The following is a 16648-nucleotide window of genomic DNA, read 5'->3' as shown; positions in this document are numbered from 1 at the left end:
GTACATACCTCTAATCTCAGCACTCAGGAGACAGAAGCAGGTAGATCTCTATGAGTTCAAGGCCAGTCTGGTCTACAGAGTGAATCCCAGAATAGCCAAAGCTACACAGACAAACCCTGTCTCGACAAAACAAAACAAACAAACAAAAAGTCTCAAACTCAAATCAAAAGAAAACTTTTTTTTCTTCTGGACCCTTCCATTCCAGTTCTCTCCCTCACAAGAGAAGGATCTGGGTCGACTCCTCTCTAGGGTCTTTGCATCCTGCACAGCGCAGTCAGTTGGCAGCCAGTGTTTCTTATGGTCCTCTCCTCCTTCCAGGAGTACCTTTAGGACAGGGTGTAAATGCAGGTGCACACAGCCACAGTGTGTTTGTGGAAGGCGGAGGACATCGGGCATTTGTTGTCTTCTTCCACCTTGTTTGAGGCAGGGTCCCTCTGTTAGTTGCTGCAGTGAATGACAGGCTAGCTGGCCTGTGAGCTTCAGGAATTCTGGGTCTCCTTCTCCCACCCTTCCATTGGCCCATGAGGATTAACGAGGCGTGCAACCACATCCAGCTTTTTCCCTAAGTTCAAACTCAGGTCCTCACTGTGCACAGGAAATGCTTTACTCACCGAACTATCTCCCCAGCCTCTTCTGCTTCTTTGCCACCCACATCTCTGCAAGGGAATGAAGCAGGAAGAGTCTCAGAAGAACACGAAAAAGTTAGTGTCTGGGTGTGTTAATGCTCTTTATCTGCAAACTGCATGCTTAGCTGCTGTCAACTATGAAATCGCTCACTTCAAAGAACTTTGAGGTAGATGAGTCCTTTAATGGGGAATAGATACATGCACATACCCTACCTCATGAGTGTGTATTTGTATGCACACACGTGTGTGTCACTCATACTCACACGACAAAAATCATTGCTGAACACGGAAATTGCAGTACTTAAAGTGGTTGTGACATATCAACTCCCACAACTGTCCCAGGGACCAGCCTGGACCCTCCAGAGGCACATGCTTCAAACCAATTATGGACAAAACTTCTAAAGAGCTCATTCAGAGCTATGTGTTTAGCTCTGAATGATTCCTGTCTCTGATTCAGGGAACTCAACAGACAGACAGCTCTCTGGGGACTCTTCATGCTGAAATGTGCGTTTTGTTTTGTTTTTTCCCTAGCCAGGCCAGAAGCAACATTGACTTCCATTTTTTGAAGTCCCATGATTTTTTATTGATCCCTTGATAAATTACTCATAATATCAGCATTGTAAATGCCCCAAGACCTGCTCTGACCTTAACATAAACACAAAACAACGAAATATAATATGGACTTTCTCAGGGAGCCTGACCTTGAACTCGGGGAATCGCCACCTTAGGGGGAAAGAGTGCTGGTGTAAACATCACAACATATTTCAGAAACGCAAGTTTACATCACTGCTTTTGTGAAGTATTCAGAATTCTGTGTGAGTTAAAATATGTGGGTGTGTTCCAAAGCAAACACACTGGGATGAAGCATGCCGCCGTCCATGAGGGAGCTGCCAGAGTGAGCAGCTACATCTGCTTTTCTACCTGACATTAAAGCCAGAAGCATCAGAGTAGCTGTCCTGGAGATTGGATTAATATGCCATGAGATGATTTCCCTCAGTGCCCATAAGATGCACATTTTCCCCGGCAAGATGAACACTTTAATCTGGGTGCATGTTCCGCTGTGGTACACAAAAGAATCAGTCAGCTCGCCTCAGATGAGAAACCCCACCACACCTCCTCTCCACAACACTGGCAAGCCACAGCAGACTACTTTTCTATAAAACCAAGTGTCTGCAGCTGGAGACGCCACTCCAGACAAGTTTCCATGTCTCTCCACGTGTCAGGTCCCTGGAGCAGCATCCTCATTGTTCCACAGCTCTTCAGCCCAGTGGCAGCCTCAGCAGAGGCACAGCTGTGGTCAAGAGCAGAGCCTTGCAGCCAGCACATGCCTTCATCATCAAGTGCACCCAGATGGAGGCTGTCCCATCCTCAATCCACCAGGCTTTCCATAACAGCATTCCTCATTTAAAAACACTTGCCAATCTCAAAATGTCCACTGGGGGCCGACTCCCAGGGTTCTCCTGTCTCGTGTGTCTGGTGCCTCTGACGGGGAAAATTGACAATCTGCAGATTCACAAACAACCCAAGAGAAAATTAATCAGTTTCTACTTCAGATTGCCACTTGACGCACTGTGCCTAGATCTGACACACACTGTCCACCCAGAAGAAACTTGTCCCCTGGGGAGACTCCGCAGGCAGGTTAAACCCATTTGTTGCTGGGATTTTTGTCTCGGATGCTCTGATCTGCTCATGGACAGCACCATCTCTAATTTGATTAATTCCTCACAATGCTGTCTCACTTTTGATATGTGTCCTGGTTCAGCAGCTGTAACCAGAGCAAGCTGGCACTTTCCCAAAAACTGCCACACTGAGCAGGAAGTCAGCAGCCCTGCTGGTACTGACAGGCTGGAAAACATGCAGGAAGGTCAGAGATTCCTGAGTGCCCCAACAGCACCGGGTATAAACGAGATGGCATGTCTGCTTGCGTTTCAATTATCATATCATGCCAAAATTCCATCATTCAAGACTGAGAAAGCAAGGACAGTGGAGGATGCCTTTGGATGACGTAAGGACTGGCTTAACAGGTCAGAGACTGGGAGTTAGGTAAGTCACAGAACTACAGAGGGAAAGCGAATCAATAACTGTGTTCCAGGAACTTACAGTAACAGATACCAAGAGAAGGCTATAGCCCCAGGCAGGAAATTGAGCCTTATTCTTGGTTTGGCCTCTGGTTATTGCTGTGACCTTGGACAAATTACAGTGTCCTCTTTTCTCCTGGACAATTACTCTAGCAGGCAATTCCTGAGAACATGTCCAGGCCTCTGACTCTGTCTGTAAACAGTTTCCTGTCTCAGGAAGACTTGGAGTCTCACTAGGACATCTCAAGATCTTGGGTCCTCACCTCCAAGCCCTTCTTGTCACCTTGTCACCTTGCACCGGCACCTCTGAAGCAATCCAGTAAGACCTGCACCCTCTGCTTTCTCGGGGCCACACTTTGAAGACTATAGAGGATCTCTGTGACATTCAAGTAAAGTGAACCGCAGCAAAGACTGTATGCAGAGGCAGCTGAAACTACAGTACAGCTGCCCTTGGTACAAGTGCGGCCTGGGCTCTTTCTGGGAGCCTCTGCTCACAGGGCAGTTTTGCTTTCGTGTTCCATGTGCCGGCAGAGTTTATGTCATACATTTATATTCAATACACATTAAATGTATGTATGTATGTATGTATGTATGTATGTGTAGGTGGGTGAATGATTGGTGAATGGATGATAGGCAAATACAGGTAGTTGATGGATGGATGATGTGTGGGTAATAGATGAATGGATGGATGGATATGGTGATTTGTTTGAGGTTTATGTTTTTGTTTTTGTTTGGGTTTATTTTTGTTTTGGGGGGTTTGGGATATCTTTTTGGTTTTTTGTTTTTGTTTGTTGGTTTTGGTTTTTCAAGACGGAGTTTCTCTGTGTAGCCTTGACTGTCCTGGATCTCGCTCTGTAGACCAGGCTGGCCTCCAACTCCCAGAGATCTACCTGCCTCTGCCTCCCAAGTACTGGGATTAAAGACGTGCCCCGCCACCACTGGACCCAGGTGTGGTGAATTTAAGGTAATCAACAGCAGTGACAGAAGGTGAGGGAGATTATAGTATGTTACATGCATTGTACACTGCCCGCTAATGAAAAAATTAAATCTATATCCTGAGGGCATTCAAGCTGGAGCACATAGCACTAGATCTAATCCTGTGGAACAACACTGTGGCCCTACTCCCATGGGACACAGGTACACACAGTGATAAAACAGTCCCAAGTCATAAGCAAGAAGTGTGACTAGTGGCTTGTGGAAATGGACTGGTGATTTATTATTTATAGTTATTGATGTGGTGCAGCAGAAACAGGAGTAAAGCAGCAGTGAGAGATGAGGAGCTGAGGCAGCAGCAGTGGGAACTGCCCTGGAGACGGGCTCCAAGGCCCAGGCACAAAGAAATTTCTGCAGGAACCCTAGTAATGCTCAGCCGTGAACTCCAATGCTCAGAAGTGCTGTGAGCTTCATGACGCTCTTTAGTCTTGTTTTGAATTGTCAGCATGACTCTTAATGCTTTGTATTAATCCAGAATAAGTGAAGATGACCCCATCAAGAGTTAATTGGACATTTTGATAACTTCATGACTTGTGTTGGTGGTAGTGGAGGTGGTGGTGGCAGTGTGTGTGTGTGTGTGTGTGTGTGTGTGTGTGTGTGTGTGTGCAGGATACCAGATGTCCTACCCCATCAATCTCTGACTTGACTTCTTCCCTTGATAAAGGGTCTGTCACTGAGCCTAGAGCTAGACTGGGAGCCAGGATGATCCTCCTGCCACAGCCTCCCACAGCACTGGGGTTACAGGCCCAGCTTTTTATATCGGTATTGGGGATTCGAACTCAGGTCCTTATGATTGCATAGCAAGGACTCTTACTCACTGAGCCATCTCCCCAGCCCTGAAATTTCTTGATAGACTGTTCATGTATCCCCAAGGCCTAATAGCTGTAAGCTGGATTCTAAATCGTTCGCTTGTGGGGTTGAGAGCTGATGTCACCTTGTTCTTCTCAGAATTCCATTAGCTCTGGAACCAGAGCTGCAGGCTTGCTTGTAGTTATTTATCTTCTCACTGATTGATCATTGGAGAACTACCGAGATATTAACTACAGTCTTGATGAGCATGAGCTCATTTAAAATACTGCCTCCCCATAGCATCCCTTACAATGAAAGCTCTCAGGTCATCAGTATTACCATTGCTGGGCCCACCGATCAATCAGCAACCCATTAGAGTCCGTTCACAGAAAGTTAGAAGGAATGCCATCTCCATGCAGAGCTCTATACTGGTTATATGGCTTGAGTAGCCCTGATATGAAAGGCTTGGGACCAAAAGTGTTGTGGCTTTCAGATTTTTTTTTTCAGATTTTGGAAGACTCTTTGCCTATACATAGAATGGTATTGTGAGAAAGGACCCATGTCTAACCATGAAATATTTTTATGTTTTTCATATATTCCATTCCTACACAGCCTAGTACAATGTTTTCAGTGTGCCTACATATGACTTGCCAAATGTGGAAGTCTCCACCTATGGCAATGTGCATGTGCTCAGAAAACTGTAGACTCTGGAGCACCTCACATTTCATATCTGGGGCTTAATGATGTTCAAACATATTTAATGGACAGTAGCTCTATTGGTATAGCCTGAGTAGTTCTTTGAGACACTGACCTCAGACAGATGATTTATGGATTCACTAGTAGTTCAGATTTGCCAGGTCTTGTTCTTTGCTCTAATAAGCTGGATTTCAGAGGATAACTAAGACAGAAATGTTAAGAATTCACATTGATATACATCTCCAAATTTAGAGCAAACAACCCCCCCACACACACACCCATACACATTTTTTTTTAATTTCTAAAAATATCTAACTCACTGGATTCCTCTGTGGTGGTCCTTACTGCAATTCCTGCCTCCCGCTGGGATGGAAAAGTGACAAAGACCACTTTTGGAAATAAAAAAATATACCACGCTGTAATGATTTAACCAAACTCTCCTCCCCATATCCATGCCAGGCCCACATGTGGTTTTATCAGTTGGGACACCCTCTCCCTGGTCTAGACATGTCTGGAAATGTTAGGGTGAGTGGAGACAGAACAGACTTCTCACTCCAAAAGCCCACCTTAGTGTGTACACCAGGATTCAAAATGAGAGTCAAGCCCAATTCTCTAGGTCTACATATGCCCTTGGACACACTCATGAACACATGTGCAAATGCACACACACACACACACACACACACACACACACACACACACACACACACACACGTGCATGTATCAATAACCACTCCTGGCTGACTCATCATCCAGAGCCATCAGGAATTCCCAGGCGTTGTCCTCAGCAGAACTACCTTGGCCACCACTCAGCACGCAGCTCAGACACCGCACTGTGCACATGGGTTGGGTTTGCTCATCAGAACCCTCCTGCTGAAGCTCATCTGGGAGCCAACATTTAACTACGGCAGGGTTTGCAGACAAACCTCAATCCCGCCCTAGAGATACGGGAAGTATACCTTCTTCCTTCGTGGCAAAGGTTGACTCCACCAGCGTCACGGCAGCCCACATGAGACAAATCAAGTCTTCTGCAGTTGACTGTGGGCTTGCAACCCCAGATTTGGACAGTGCAGAGAATGGACTGTCTTCACACTCAGTGACTGATGCGTCACAGAAGGTCAGTGTTTTGAATTTTCCTACTATATCTCATTAAAAGAAACAGTGGGTGGAATCCTGCAGTGAAACAGCATGTGCACCTACCTGTGAGCCAGCCCCACGTGCAGCTCCTACCACCCCACCCACCGTGTGCACCTACCTGTGAGCCAGCAGCATGTGCAGCTCCTACCACCCCACCCACCATGTGCACCTACCTGTGAGCCAGCAGCACGTGCAGCTCGTACCACCCCACCCACCGTGTGCACCTACCTGTGAGCCAGCAGCACGTGCAGCTCGTACTCCCCCTGGTAACTAATGTTCACAGCGGGGAGGAACAATTAGTAGATTCACAGGCTGAAGTCTCATCAAAAAAAAAGTTAATAAACAAATTCTTCATTTCTATAAATAAAGATTTACACCTCAATCCAAACTGCCAGTGCAAAAGCCTTGACTGCTCTCAAGGGCCTGCTGTGCAGCAACAACAGTGGAATGGATTTTTTAGGGAAAAATGCCATACAAGACAGCCACTGTTTTTTAAGTAAGCAGCTAATTAGAAATTTGGATTTGACAAATCAAACTTAATGCAGAGCAATGCATTAAGAAAGTATCAGCTCTATTTTATACAGTAGAGTGAATACATACACAGAACATATCCATACATATGCATTTGTGGAAATGTATGTAGACACCTACCAATGCACAAAAACATGCATGGATATATACTCATTTATATATGTACATGTTTACAAATGCGTATTACACAGTAGACATCTATACCTAAAACAGTACTTATACAGACATAGATCTTATATATAAAATACATGAACCTAGATAGAGATACATATACACACACACATAACCTACCTGCACACCTACACATATGCGTGCATGTTACCCAGGGCCTTCAACTTAGTGTCACAGTGGTTAGACATGTCTTAGCAAGGATAATTGAAATTTCTAGTTGTGATTCATGATTACTTCTGGAAATAATTGTAGCTAATCAGAGACAGAACTCCAAGATCCAATTTGCATATCATCTTGTTTCTTCCACGGGCCTGGAGACTCTCTAACATCTGCAAGAAACAAATGTTACCTTCAGTCAAAGTAGTCCCTCATTTTAGATATGAACCAAGTCTCACACCAGAATAACTTCATCTGATGAGGCATCAGGAAATGGGGTGAGATCAGCCCTCGGGAGAGACAGGAGGACCATGAGCTTGACCCTGTCTCCAAACAAGCAAGATAAAATGTAGGATACCTGTGGGGCTGGGATATGCATGTTTTTGTCACCGTCTACAAACCCAGGTTCTCTCTGGTACCCCGGAGTTCCTCCAGCGAAGTCCATATACACACCCAGGCAGTAAATAAAATGAGTTTCTTGAACTTCACAAATCTCAAAGGGCAAATGGAGAATTGTCATTTTTATCAGGCCTCCCATATTCGTCGGTTTTTTATTCTATAATGAAGTGCCTGTGACTGGCTAACTTTATAAAGAAATTACTTATTTATCCCACAGCTGGGAATGCTGTGAGTCCAAACAGCTGGCTAACATCTTACAAGGGGGCCCCACAACACTCCACACAACAGCAGGATCACTTCCTAGTGGATGGCAGGAGCCTGTGTGAGAGGAAGAGATCCCATTATCACATGGAAAACAGTGAAGCTTCACAATCCCTCTTGAGAACTCAGCTCTAAGTGGCACAAGGATCTCCTACTAGGCCCATCTTAAAGGTTTCCCAACCACCTCCCAAAATCACTACCCTGGGGACCAAGCTGTAAACATATGGACCCTGGAGACAACATTTAAGCCATTGCACTTTCTAAGTGATGTTTTTTCTAAAATGAGAGGTTGAAACCAGATACTACTTACCCCAGAATGCTTGGCCAAAGAACCCAGGACAACCTCTTACCCTATCTCTCCTAATCTGCCCTTCATCATATCTACTCTGATGCTAAACTCACAATGGGCACTGGAACAGAGTCATCTCCAGTCTTTGAGCTGCTGCATTTCTCTCCATTCAACTTTGAGAATATACAAAATAAACACCTTAGTGTGGTTTTATGTATTTGGTTTTCTGGACCTTTCCGTTGGATCCTTCAAACAGGACTCCAAATCCCCAGAGAGTACCTGTGGAAAACACACGTGGCTTTCAATCCTGTCCTGCCTCACTTGTGATGCTGATGGAGGTTAATCTTGGCAGACAAATTCATTGTGTGAAGCAGAAGCTACTGACTTCTTTGTTATAGTCATTGCCCTCGGGAACTGACTGACATGCAGCTCAGGGATTACATCCACTTGCTTCCCGAGCATAAGTGTTAAGTCCTGAATTATGCTAGAAAAAGATAGTGCTTTGGATAGAGAGAATACTTCACCTTACCCACCAAGATGAACCGTTGAACCCAGAGAGAAAAGGCAGCTGAAAAGTTGAGCTTGGCTTTCCAATGGGCTGGGGAGATGCTCAGCGGTAAACAGCAGGCGTTGCTCTTGCACAGGACTGGGGTTTGATTCCCAGCACCCACATGGTGGGCACAACCATCTCTAACTCCAGGCCCAGTGAATCTGCCCTTTTCTGACCTCAGGCACCAGGTATGCATGTGGTATACAGACATATATATCATTCAGACAAAACACCCATACACATGAAATAATAAAACAAACCTGAAAATTCTTTTTTTAATTTGTTTTTTCAGATTCATCATTTTACTAAGAAAATATGCCCTTGGAGCCATAAATTTAAGTACTAAAAGAAAAAGAGGCAACAGGTTACACTTTCTGGTTTCTCTGGATTCAGTGCAGCTGAGATCAGAACCATGGACCTAGTTGTTAACTGCTGACACCATGGTCTTCTAAGTCCACCAAAGGTAGAAGAGAGAAAATACATGATGGATCCCAGCACTTGGGAGGTGGACGCAGAAAGATGGCAGCCAATCTGAGGCCAGCCTTGTCTTCATAGTGAGCTCTAGGCCAGCCTGGGCTACAGAGTGAGATCCAGCTTCTCTCTAAATATATAGTCTGAGAATTTGATACTCAGAAAGGGATCATAACGGTGGGACCTATTTCTTTGCAACTTTCTATCTTGATGAAAAAATACAGTTAATAACATGCATGCCGATGGCCAATGACTCTTATAGTGTATACAGTGAATTTCTTCTAGAGTCAAACGCAATTTCTTTAGCTAAGGTACATGGCTGGGACTTTCCCTTTACACACCCATGCCTAGGATCTGCTGAGCTTACACACTCATGCTTAGGATCTGCTGAGCTTACACACCTATGCCTAGGATCTGCTGAACTTATACACCATGCCTAGGATCTGCTGAGCTTACACACCCATGTCTAGGATCGACTGAGCTTATACACCATGTCTAGGATCTGCTGACCTTACACACCCATGTCTAGGATCTGCTGAGCTTACACACCCATGCTTAGAGTATGCCATACTCACTTATGGTTAGAATCTGCTGTAATTACACACACACACCCATGCAAAGGGTGTTCTTTTCTTGTTCCAGAATAATGTGAGTATCAAAAATGCATCCTTCCCTTAAAGAAAAATTACCTCTTATCTATCTCTCAATCCACAGCTTTGAAATAGAAACCACACTTACCTCTGATGCTGGGCTCATAGTCAAATTGTTGAGGCAAAAGGACCAGGAGTCCCATCAGCTGTGTTGCCCATGCCCTCTGACCTGCTGCTGAGACATTTTCTCTTAGAGGAACTGAATAAAAACCAAAGGTAGCCTGGTCCTTTCACTGCATTAGAAAAGTTTTATTACACACTTGAAATGCTCAAGGGCCCACGCTCAGCAGCTTCCTTGGAGGTACAGGGGTGTGCTCCACAGGCATCTCCTGAATTGGAGATGCTCCCTTGGTACCACAGAGCCTCAGGAAGCGGAACACCAGCTGCATTCCTTGCCCTCATGGAGCCTCATGCAGCTGAGCAGCAGTCGCGAGGTTTGATGAACTCCGGGTGAGTCTGGGTTTTCAACCACTCTGCACTGGACTTACCTCACGGACAAAGCATCCTTCCCTTGGAAAAAACACTGGAAATAGTCTCAGACAGACATTCCTTTGTGACAAAATAAGTAAACTAGGTGCCAGCAGAAAAAGAAGGAAACCCTGAAGACCTCAGGCTAACATCAGTTAACAATAAAATATCTGCTCTTGGTGACGTTGGGCATGCTTACGTCCGCAGAGCTGTCAAAAATAAAAGTTCATATCGTGTATTGATTGTATGCTACCAGGAAACACTGGGACAATGATAAACACAGCATACAACAATCAAGGGGTAGGGTGAGCTCTTTTCTAAACAAACATTTAAGATTTTTTTTCTGTTCTATGTGTGAGGTTAAAAAAAAAAAAGAAAAGAACACTCTTCTACCAGTAATCCTACCAAATAGTAGCGGCATGATGCCCTAAAAAATTAAAACTTAGAATCTATGCACATCTTGAAACAACTTCTGTTGTGGAAAGGTCATGAAGCTTCTCAAGAATCTGGAGGGAAGATGCAATTATGAGACGCTCTTGAAATATCTAAGGCACCTCTGTGGATGTTCATCTGGAAATCTGTGCTGTTAATTAGTAAAAGCTGTTTGACCCCAGAAGTGGGTGCTTTGGTCCAATATTTATGAGTACCTATTTTGAGCTGGGATGAGATCGGTACTCTTGTGAAGGAATTCAGATTCTAAAAGATGTAACCCAGATGTGTACTGAGGAGAGGTTACCCTGCCAAGCACTGTTACTTAAAAATTGATCTCATTCTCCAGATCTGCTACAGGCTCCGTGCACACAAGGGGTTTGGGGAACCCTCATTAGTTTAAAAAGGAGAAAGAGAGATGATGACTCTGGCTATCGGAGGAAATACTAAAACCACAACTCCTGTGTTAAATTCTAGGGACTCCCAGAGGGCCGGTCCAGAGGGTTGGCCCTGTGAACACATGTTGAGATATATTAGGACAGAATGCCTTTGTCATGAGTTTTCCGTCCATAACATCGGGAAACCGCTCATTTGTACATCCTGTGTGTAGTTTTCCCTTCCTGGCAGCCCACCCGTAAATGAGACCTGTCATCGGTTCTCACCTTTTCCCCTCCCACCTTAAGCCCACTGCAGCACTCTTGGCCTATTCACAGCCACTGCTGCCAGCGACAAGGAGAGAATTCCACTCAGGCGGTCCTGCCGTGGGAAGGCATCTGAGATCATTCAAGAAACAGGAAAGTACCTAGGGAGGCCGCAGAGGTGGGAAGAGCAGGGAGAAATTTCCTATCCCCGTAAACCCGTAAACCGATGAGCCTCCAAGGCTTCCTGTGTGTCTGGATCTCATTGTCTGGCCTACGCTTGTGAACAGCTGTCACACCTTGTGTCGTGTGCACCACATGGAACTGAAATCAAGGACCAAGTCCCCTTCCAGTGTCAGTTAATAAACTGACATCAGTGGTCCAGACATTCTTACTCAGTTATCCCATCATTCAAGTGCTAGTTATTGCATTTCTCTTATTTGTATAGTGTTAGGGATGGAGGCTTGTAACTGTTTGGGCAGGAGAGGCTTCTGCTGAGTGGTTGGGACATTTAAATGAAGCAGTACTGTTAATCGGGAGTGTAGAATATTGGAGGTTAGAAGAGCTCTTCAGAGAAGGGAATCATGGTGAGCAGAACCACCTTGACCTTGAACTGTAGGACACCATTTCCTAACACTCCTTTTCAGTGGGAAGGAACTGGGGCCAAGGAAACAAGCCACGCAGAGTCCCTAACCTGTTCCATAGAGACTGAGTTAGCATAGAGTTAGCATAGTGCGGACTGCAACAGAGTGGACGATGTGAATTAGTCATAACCATTCCTTCGTGCGTGCGTGCGTGTGTGTGTGTGTGTGTGTGTGTGTGTGTGTGTGTGTGTGCGCGTGCGTGCGTGCATGCGTGCGTGTGTGTGTGTGTGTGTGCGTGCGTGCGTGCGTGCATGCGTGTGTGTGTGTGTGTGTGTGTGTGTGTGTGTGTGTGTGTACCAGAAGACAACCTCAGGGATTGCTCTTCAGGAACTGTCCACCTTGCTTGTCTGATACAAAGTCTTTCACTGGCCTGGAGCATACCACAGAACCTGAGCTCATCTGCCTGTCTCTAACTCCCCAGCACTGGATTAGAGCACACACCACCAGATGTGGATTTGTAGGTCTGTTCTGAGGATGAAACTCAAGTCTTTGTGCTCACAAGGCAAGTGTTTTACCAACTGAATCATCACTCTGCTCCTCATTTGAGTTATGTACAGCAAAATCGAACCCAGTATGATCAGCTCCTGTATCCACATGTTCTGTATCCATGGCTTCAACCGAACATAAATGGAAAGTATTTAAGGGAAAAAAAAGTCTATCTGTACTCCACATGCACAGACATTTTCTCTTGTCATTATTCCTTCAATAATCCAGGATAACTCTTTACATATCATCTATATTGTATTAGGTATTATTATAATCCAGAAATGATTTCAATTACACAAGAGGATTTGCACATGCTTTATAAAGTATCACATGGTTTTATACAACAGTACTCAAGGACGTCATTGTCCTTGGGGAGTTCTAAAACCAACCCGCTGTGCCTAGCTGAAATGTAGGAAAGAAATATGTTTTTTAAGCTGATGCATCTCTGAGCAGCAGCCAGGCCAGCGTCTCATGGTGTCCTTCCTCTTCCCTACTGTACCTTCTTAGGAAAGGCTCTTGGAGTTCATTCCAGCCCCCAGATGCTTACTTTGTTTTGTTTTGGCTCTCCAGGAAATAGAGATCAGATTGGCAAAGGAAATGAAGTGCTTTAACAAATGGTTTCAACAAAGATTCAGCACTGTATTAATTAGTTACCTGCCTCTGGACGTTAGCATGCTAAATGCCAAGGGACACAGGGTGGAAACTGATGGGTTTGCAAAGAGCCAGCTCCAAGAAATCCGTCCCAGCTGCTGCCTCATCTTCATCATCATCATCATCATCTGCCCATGCTTTGCCTGAAGGCCCCTGGGTCTTAATAGACTGCCCTGAAACCAGCAGAGCAAGCACAGGAGAGCTGGGTTTGAACCCTAGCTCTGCCTCTTGGAGTGGTTCCTACAGAGACTTGGAGATGGTGGCTTTGCCTTTCTGAGGCAGGCGGCCTGCTATCAAGCAACCTCAAGTATGGAAGAGAATATTGTAAATTAAAGCAAAAGGAAAGAAAGAGGAGAGGGGAGAGAGGAAAACAGTCAGGGAGAGGGGAGGGAGGAGAGAAGAGGGAGGAGGGGGCGGGGCAAGAGGAGAACATGGAGGTCTGATAGCAGTTGATGCCGTGAGAGGGTGGCATCTAACAATTCTGACCCAAACTTGTTTTTATTTGTTTATTTCCTCTTTAGCTAATAAAACAATGAACAGCACAGAAAGTCACAGGTTTCATCATGGCATTTTCCTGCATCTTTTTCATTTTACTTGGTTCTTTCTCCCGCTTCCTTGACCTCACCCATCCTGCTACCCGTATTTGCTAGACCCTACACCTCCCCCCAAAACACCTACTTCTGCTTTTATGTCATGGCTATTCCATTGTTTTCTCTTTTTTTCCTTCTTTCCATCTTTCTTCCCTTAAAATCTCTGCCCCCCTTCCCTCTACTTTCTACTTTTCAAACTTACACAGGCACAATACATCCACACATGTAGAAATCTAAATCTAGAGTCGGCATGTGAGAAGAAAGATTCAGCATTTGTCTTGTTGAGTCTGAATCTTTTCATTTAGCATAAGAGTTTCCAGTCGCAACAGTTTACCTGCAAATGGCCCAATTTCACTTTTCTCTGTGACTGTGCGAAGTCCTGCTGTGGACATAGCACCTCTGTCCACTCATCTGTTGGTGGGTGCCTGGGCTGGTTCCATTTCTTAGCTGCTGTGAATAGAGCATTAATGAACACGCTTGTGCAAATACGTCTGCTGGTATGTGGATGTACACATAGGGGCGGCTTAGCTGCACCATCTGGTAATTCAGACTGACTTCCTGAGTGACTGCCACGCTTTACTTGCATTCTTACCAGTGGTGTGAAGGGCACCTCTTCCCTGGGATCCTCACTGGCAGTTGTCATTTGCTTTATTGATGGTGGCCATTTCGGATGAGGAGAGATAAAATCTTAAATCACTTATAATTTGCATTTCCCCGGGTGGCTAATGAGATTGAACACTTGATTATTCACTGACTGCCAACTCTACTGTGGTATACAGGTGCTGTCGCTGCCTGGTCCTCCTGCCTTCCCTATCCCCAGCTCCGGCACAGGCTATAACTATAGATGCTGACATACGAGCAGCTGTTATAATTAGTCTCATGGGACTGAGGATGCAGGATGGTACTTTACACCCCTTCATTTCTTCTATTAATTTGACTTTTATTTTCTGGAAAATGAAACACACAGTAGCATGTGGCTGCTACTTCCTAAGCTCCTCACAAAGCCCTTTCCTGTCCTAAAGCAAGGGAAGGAGGAAGCTAGCATCACAGAGAATTTGAAACCCCAGCAAGAAAAAAAACACGAATGTGTCTACTCAGGTTACTGTAACAAGTACCAAGGCTGGGTGGGTTAAACATCAAATGTTGATGTCTCATAGTTCCAGACGTTGGGGCCTCCGAGATCCCAGTGTCAGCGTGTTCTGATTGCTGGCTGGCCTTCTTGGTGTGTCCTCACATGGCTGAGAGACAGCATGTGTGCAAACTTGTTAGGTTTTTTATAAGGTACCAATTGCATCAAAGCCTAATGACTTCTTAAAGGCCTCACCTCCAGGACATGACAGGAGGGATGCAGTTTCAACGCATGCAGAGCACGGACAAGGGAGCAGTCTTACAGCAATGCAAATTACAAACAGCTCGAATGTCTGTTGTGAAACAACAAAATGTGGCTTGTTAGTCAGGCATGGTGGCTCATGCCAGTAACGCCACCACTTGGAAGGCTGAGGCAGGAGAACTGTCCATGCGTTGCATGCCAGCCTGAGCTACATAGTTGAGTGAGGCCCAGGCCGGCCCAGAGTAGAGTGAGATCCTGCCCCAATCAAAACACAAACGAAGTAGCAAAAGAAACATGTTGCTTGATAGAGAAGTTGGTTGCGAGCAGTTTCTGAGGGTTAAATACTTTATATGATTTATTTTGTAAAGCCAGATTGAGAAGAGAAAGCATGTTTCACAATAGAATAAAACATGTTTTCCTTTCAGAAGTAATATACATAGCAGTGACTGTTCCTTGGTGTGTTTATTTGCATCAATAGTAAACAGAGGCACATATGTTTGTAATGTACGTCAAGTCTTAGTCCTGAGTGCTTGGTTGGGCAGTGTATACAACGAAGGCCAAAGTTCTGCAAAAACTGCTGTGAGATGTTCACTGGCTTGTCACTTTGCTAAAAGGGCAGGCTTCCATGTGTACCAGGATCATTTGATGAGCGGTGTTTAGAGCCTAAGGAAAGACATGCTGTTCTGTGGGGGAATTGTGGTGGTGAAGGGAGCCCCTGAGCTAGTGGGGACTTCATCTCCTGAACATGACAGAAATAGAGACTGTATTGTCAAGACAGGACTAGTGAAAATAAGGCCTTGTAAGGGGTTGGAGAGTGACCAGAGCTTTTAACTCAGGTGCTTGCAAAGGACTCATCTGAGAATATCAGTGAGAATCCATGCTTACTGATGGAGACACATGCTCCACTTCCTATGCCTGTTCCTGCTCTTGGGAATGTTTCAATGCCTCCAAACCCCTCCTAAATAAAATTGGCTTTGGTTTATCAGGAGACTCTTAAAAGCATCAAATTCTGATGAAGCATTTAGATACAACAATCTTTTACATTTATTTATGAAGAGAGAGAGAGAGAGAGAGAGAGAGAGAGAGAGAGAGAGAGAGAGAGAGAGAGAGAGAGAGAGAGAAACACAGAGTATGTGTAGAGGCCAGAGAATAATGTAGATCTCAAGGATTGAGCTCAGCCGGTTTGACTTGGTATAAAGAGCCTTGACCTGCTGAGCCATCTCTCCCTACCTATCTAAGAAAACATCTCATTAAGCAATGGCTTTCATTTTATATGGAAAATCACAAAATGATAATTGCTGTTTTTAAATGCTAACTCTAAAGTTTGACAGAATTTTTGAACCAATGGAAACTTCTTCAGGAAAGACGGTAGTGATTCCTAAGGAGGAGAAAGGTGTAAACACATGTACCAATCCTTCATGGAGAGGAAGAAGACTTTTATGTCTTTAAAAGGTTGTGACTGCTGAGCAGTGGTGGCGCACGCCTTTAATCCCAGCACTCGGGAGGCAGAGGCAGGTGGATCTCTGTGAGTTCGAGGCCAGCCTGGTCTACAAAGTGAGTTCTAGGACAGGCACAAAGCTACACAGAGAAACCCTGTCTTGAAAAAAAACAATCA

General features: G+C 44.9%; 1 protein-coding gene across 5 annotated transcripts in view; it reads left to right on the top strand.

The window, feature by feature from the left end:
• The window catches only part of Rnf150 (ring finger protein 150), a 252760-nt gene that overhangs the window by 181417 nt on the left and 54695 nt on the right, over positions 1-16648 (top strand). The window contains exon 7 of one of the 5 annotated variants that reach the window (XM_052729618.1): positions 1158-12130. The exons of the other annotated variants lie outside the window; for them this stretch is intronic. Coding sequence (XP_052585578.1) covers positions 1158-1192 — 35 coding nt within the window. The 3' untranslated portion in view covers positions 1193-12130. Of the gene's footprint in view, positions 1-1157; positions 12131-16648 lie in introns of those variants that run through there. 5 annotated transcript variants of the gene reach the window in all.

Source organism: Peromyscus californicus, unplaced genomic scaffold (genome assembly GCF_007827085.1).
Source record: "Peromyscus californicus insignis strain IS unplaced genomic scaffold, ASM782708v3 Scaffold_8__1_contigs__length_139910024, whole genome shotgun sequence".
Classification (NCBI taxonomy): Eukaryota; Metazoa; Chordata; class Mammalia; order Rodentia; family Cricetidae; genus Peromyscus; species Peromyscus californicus.
Note: the sequence above shows the minus strand (reverse complement) of the source record. Positions and strands in the feature narration are given on the sequence as shown.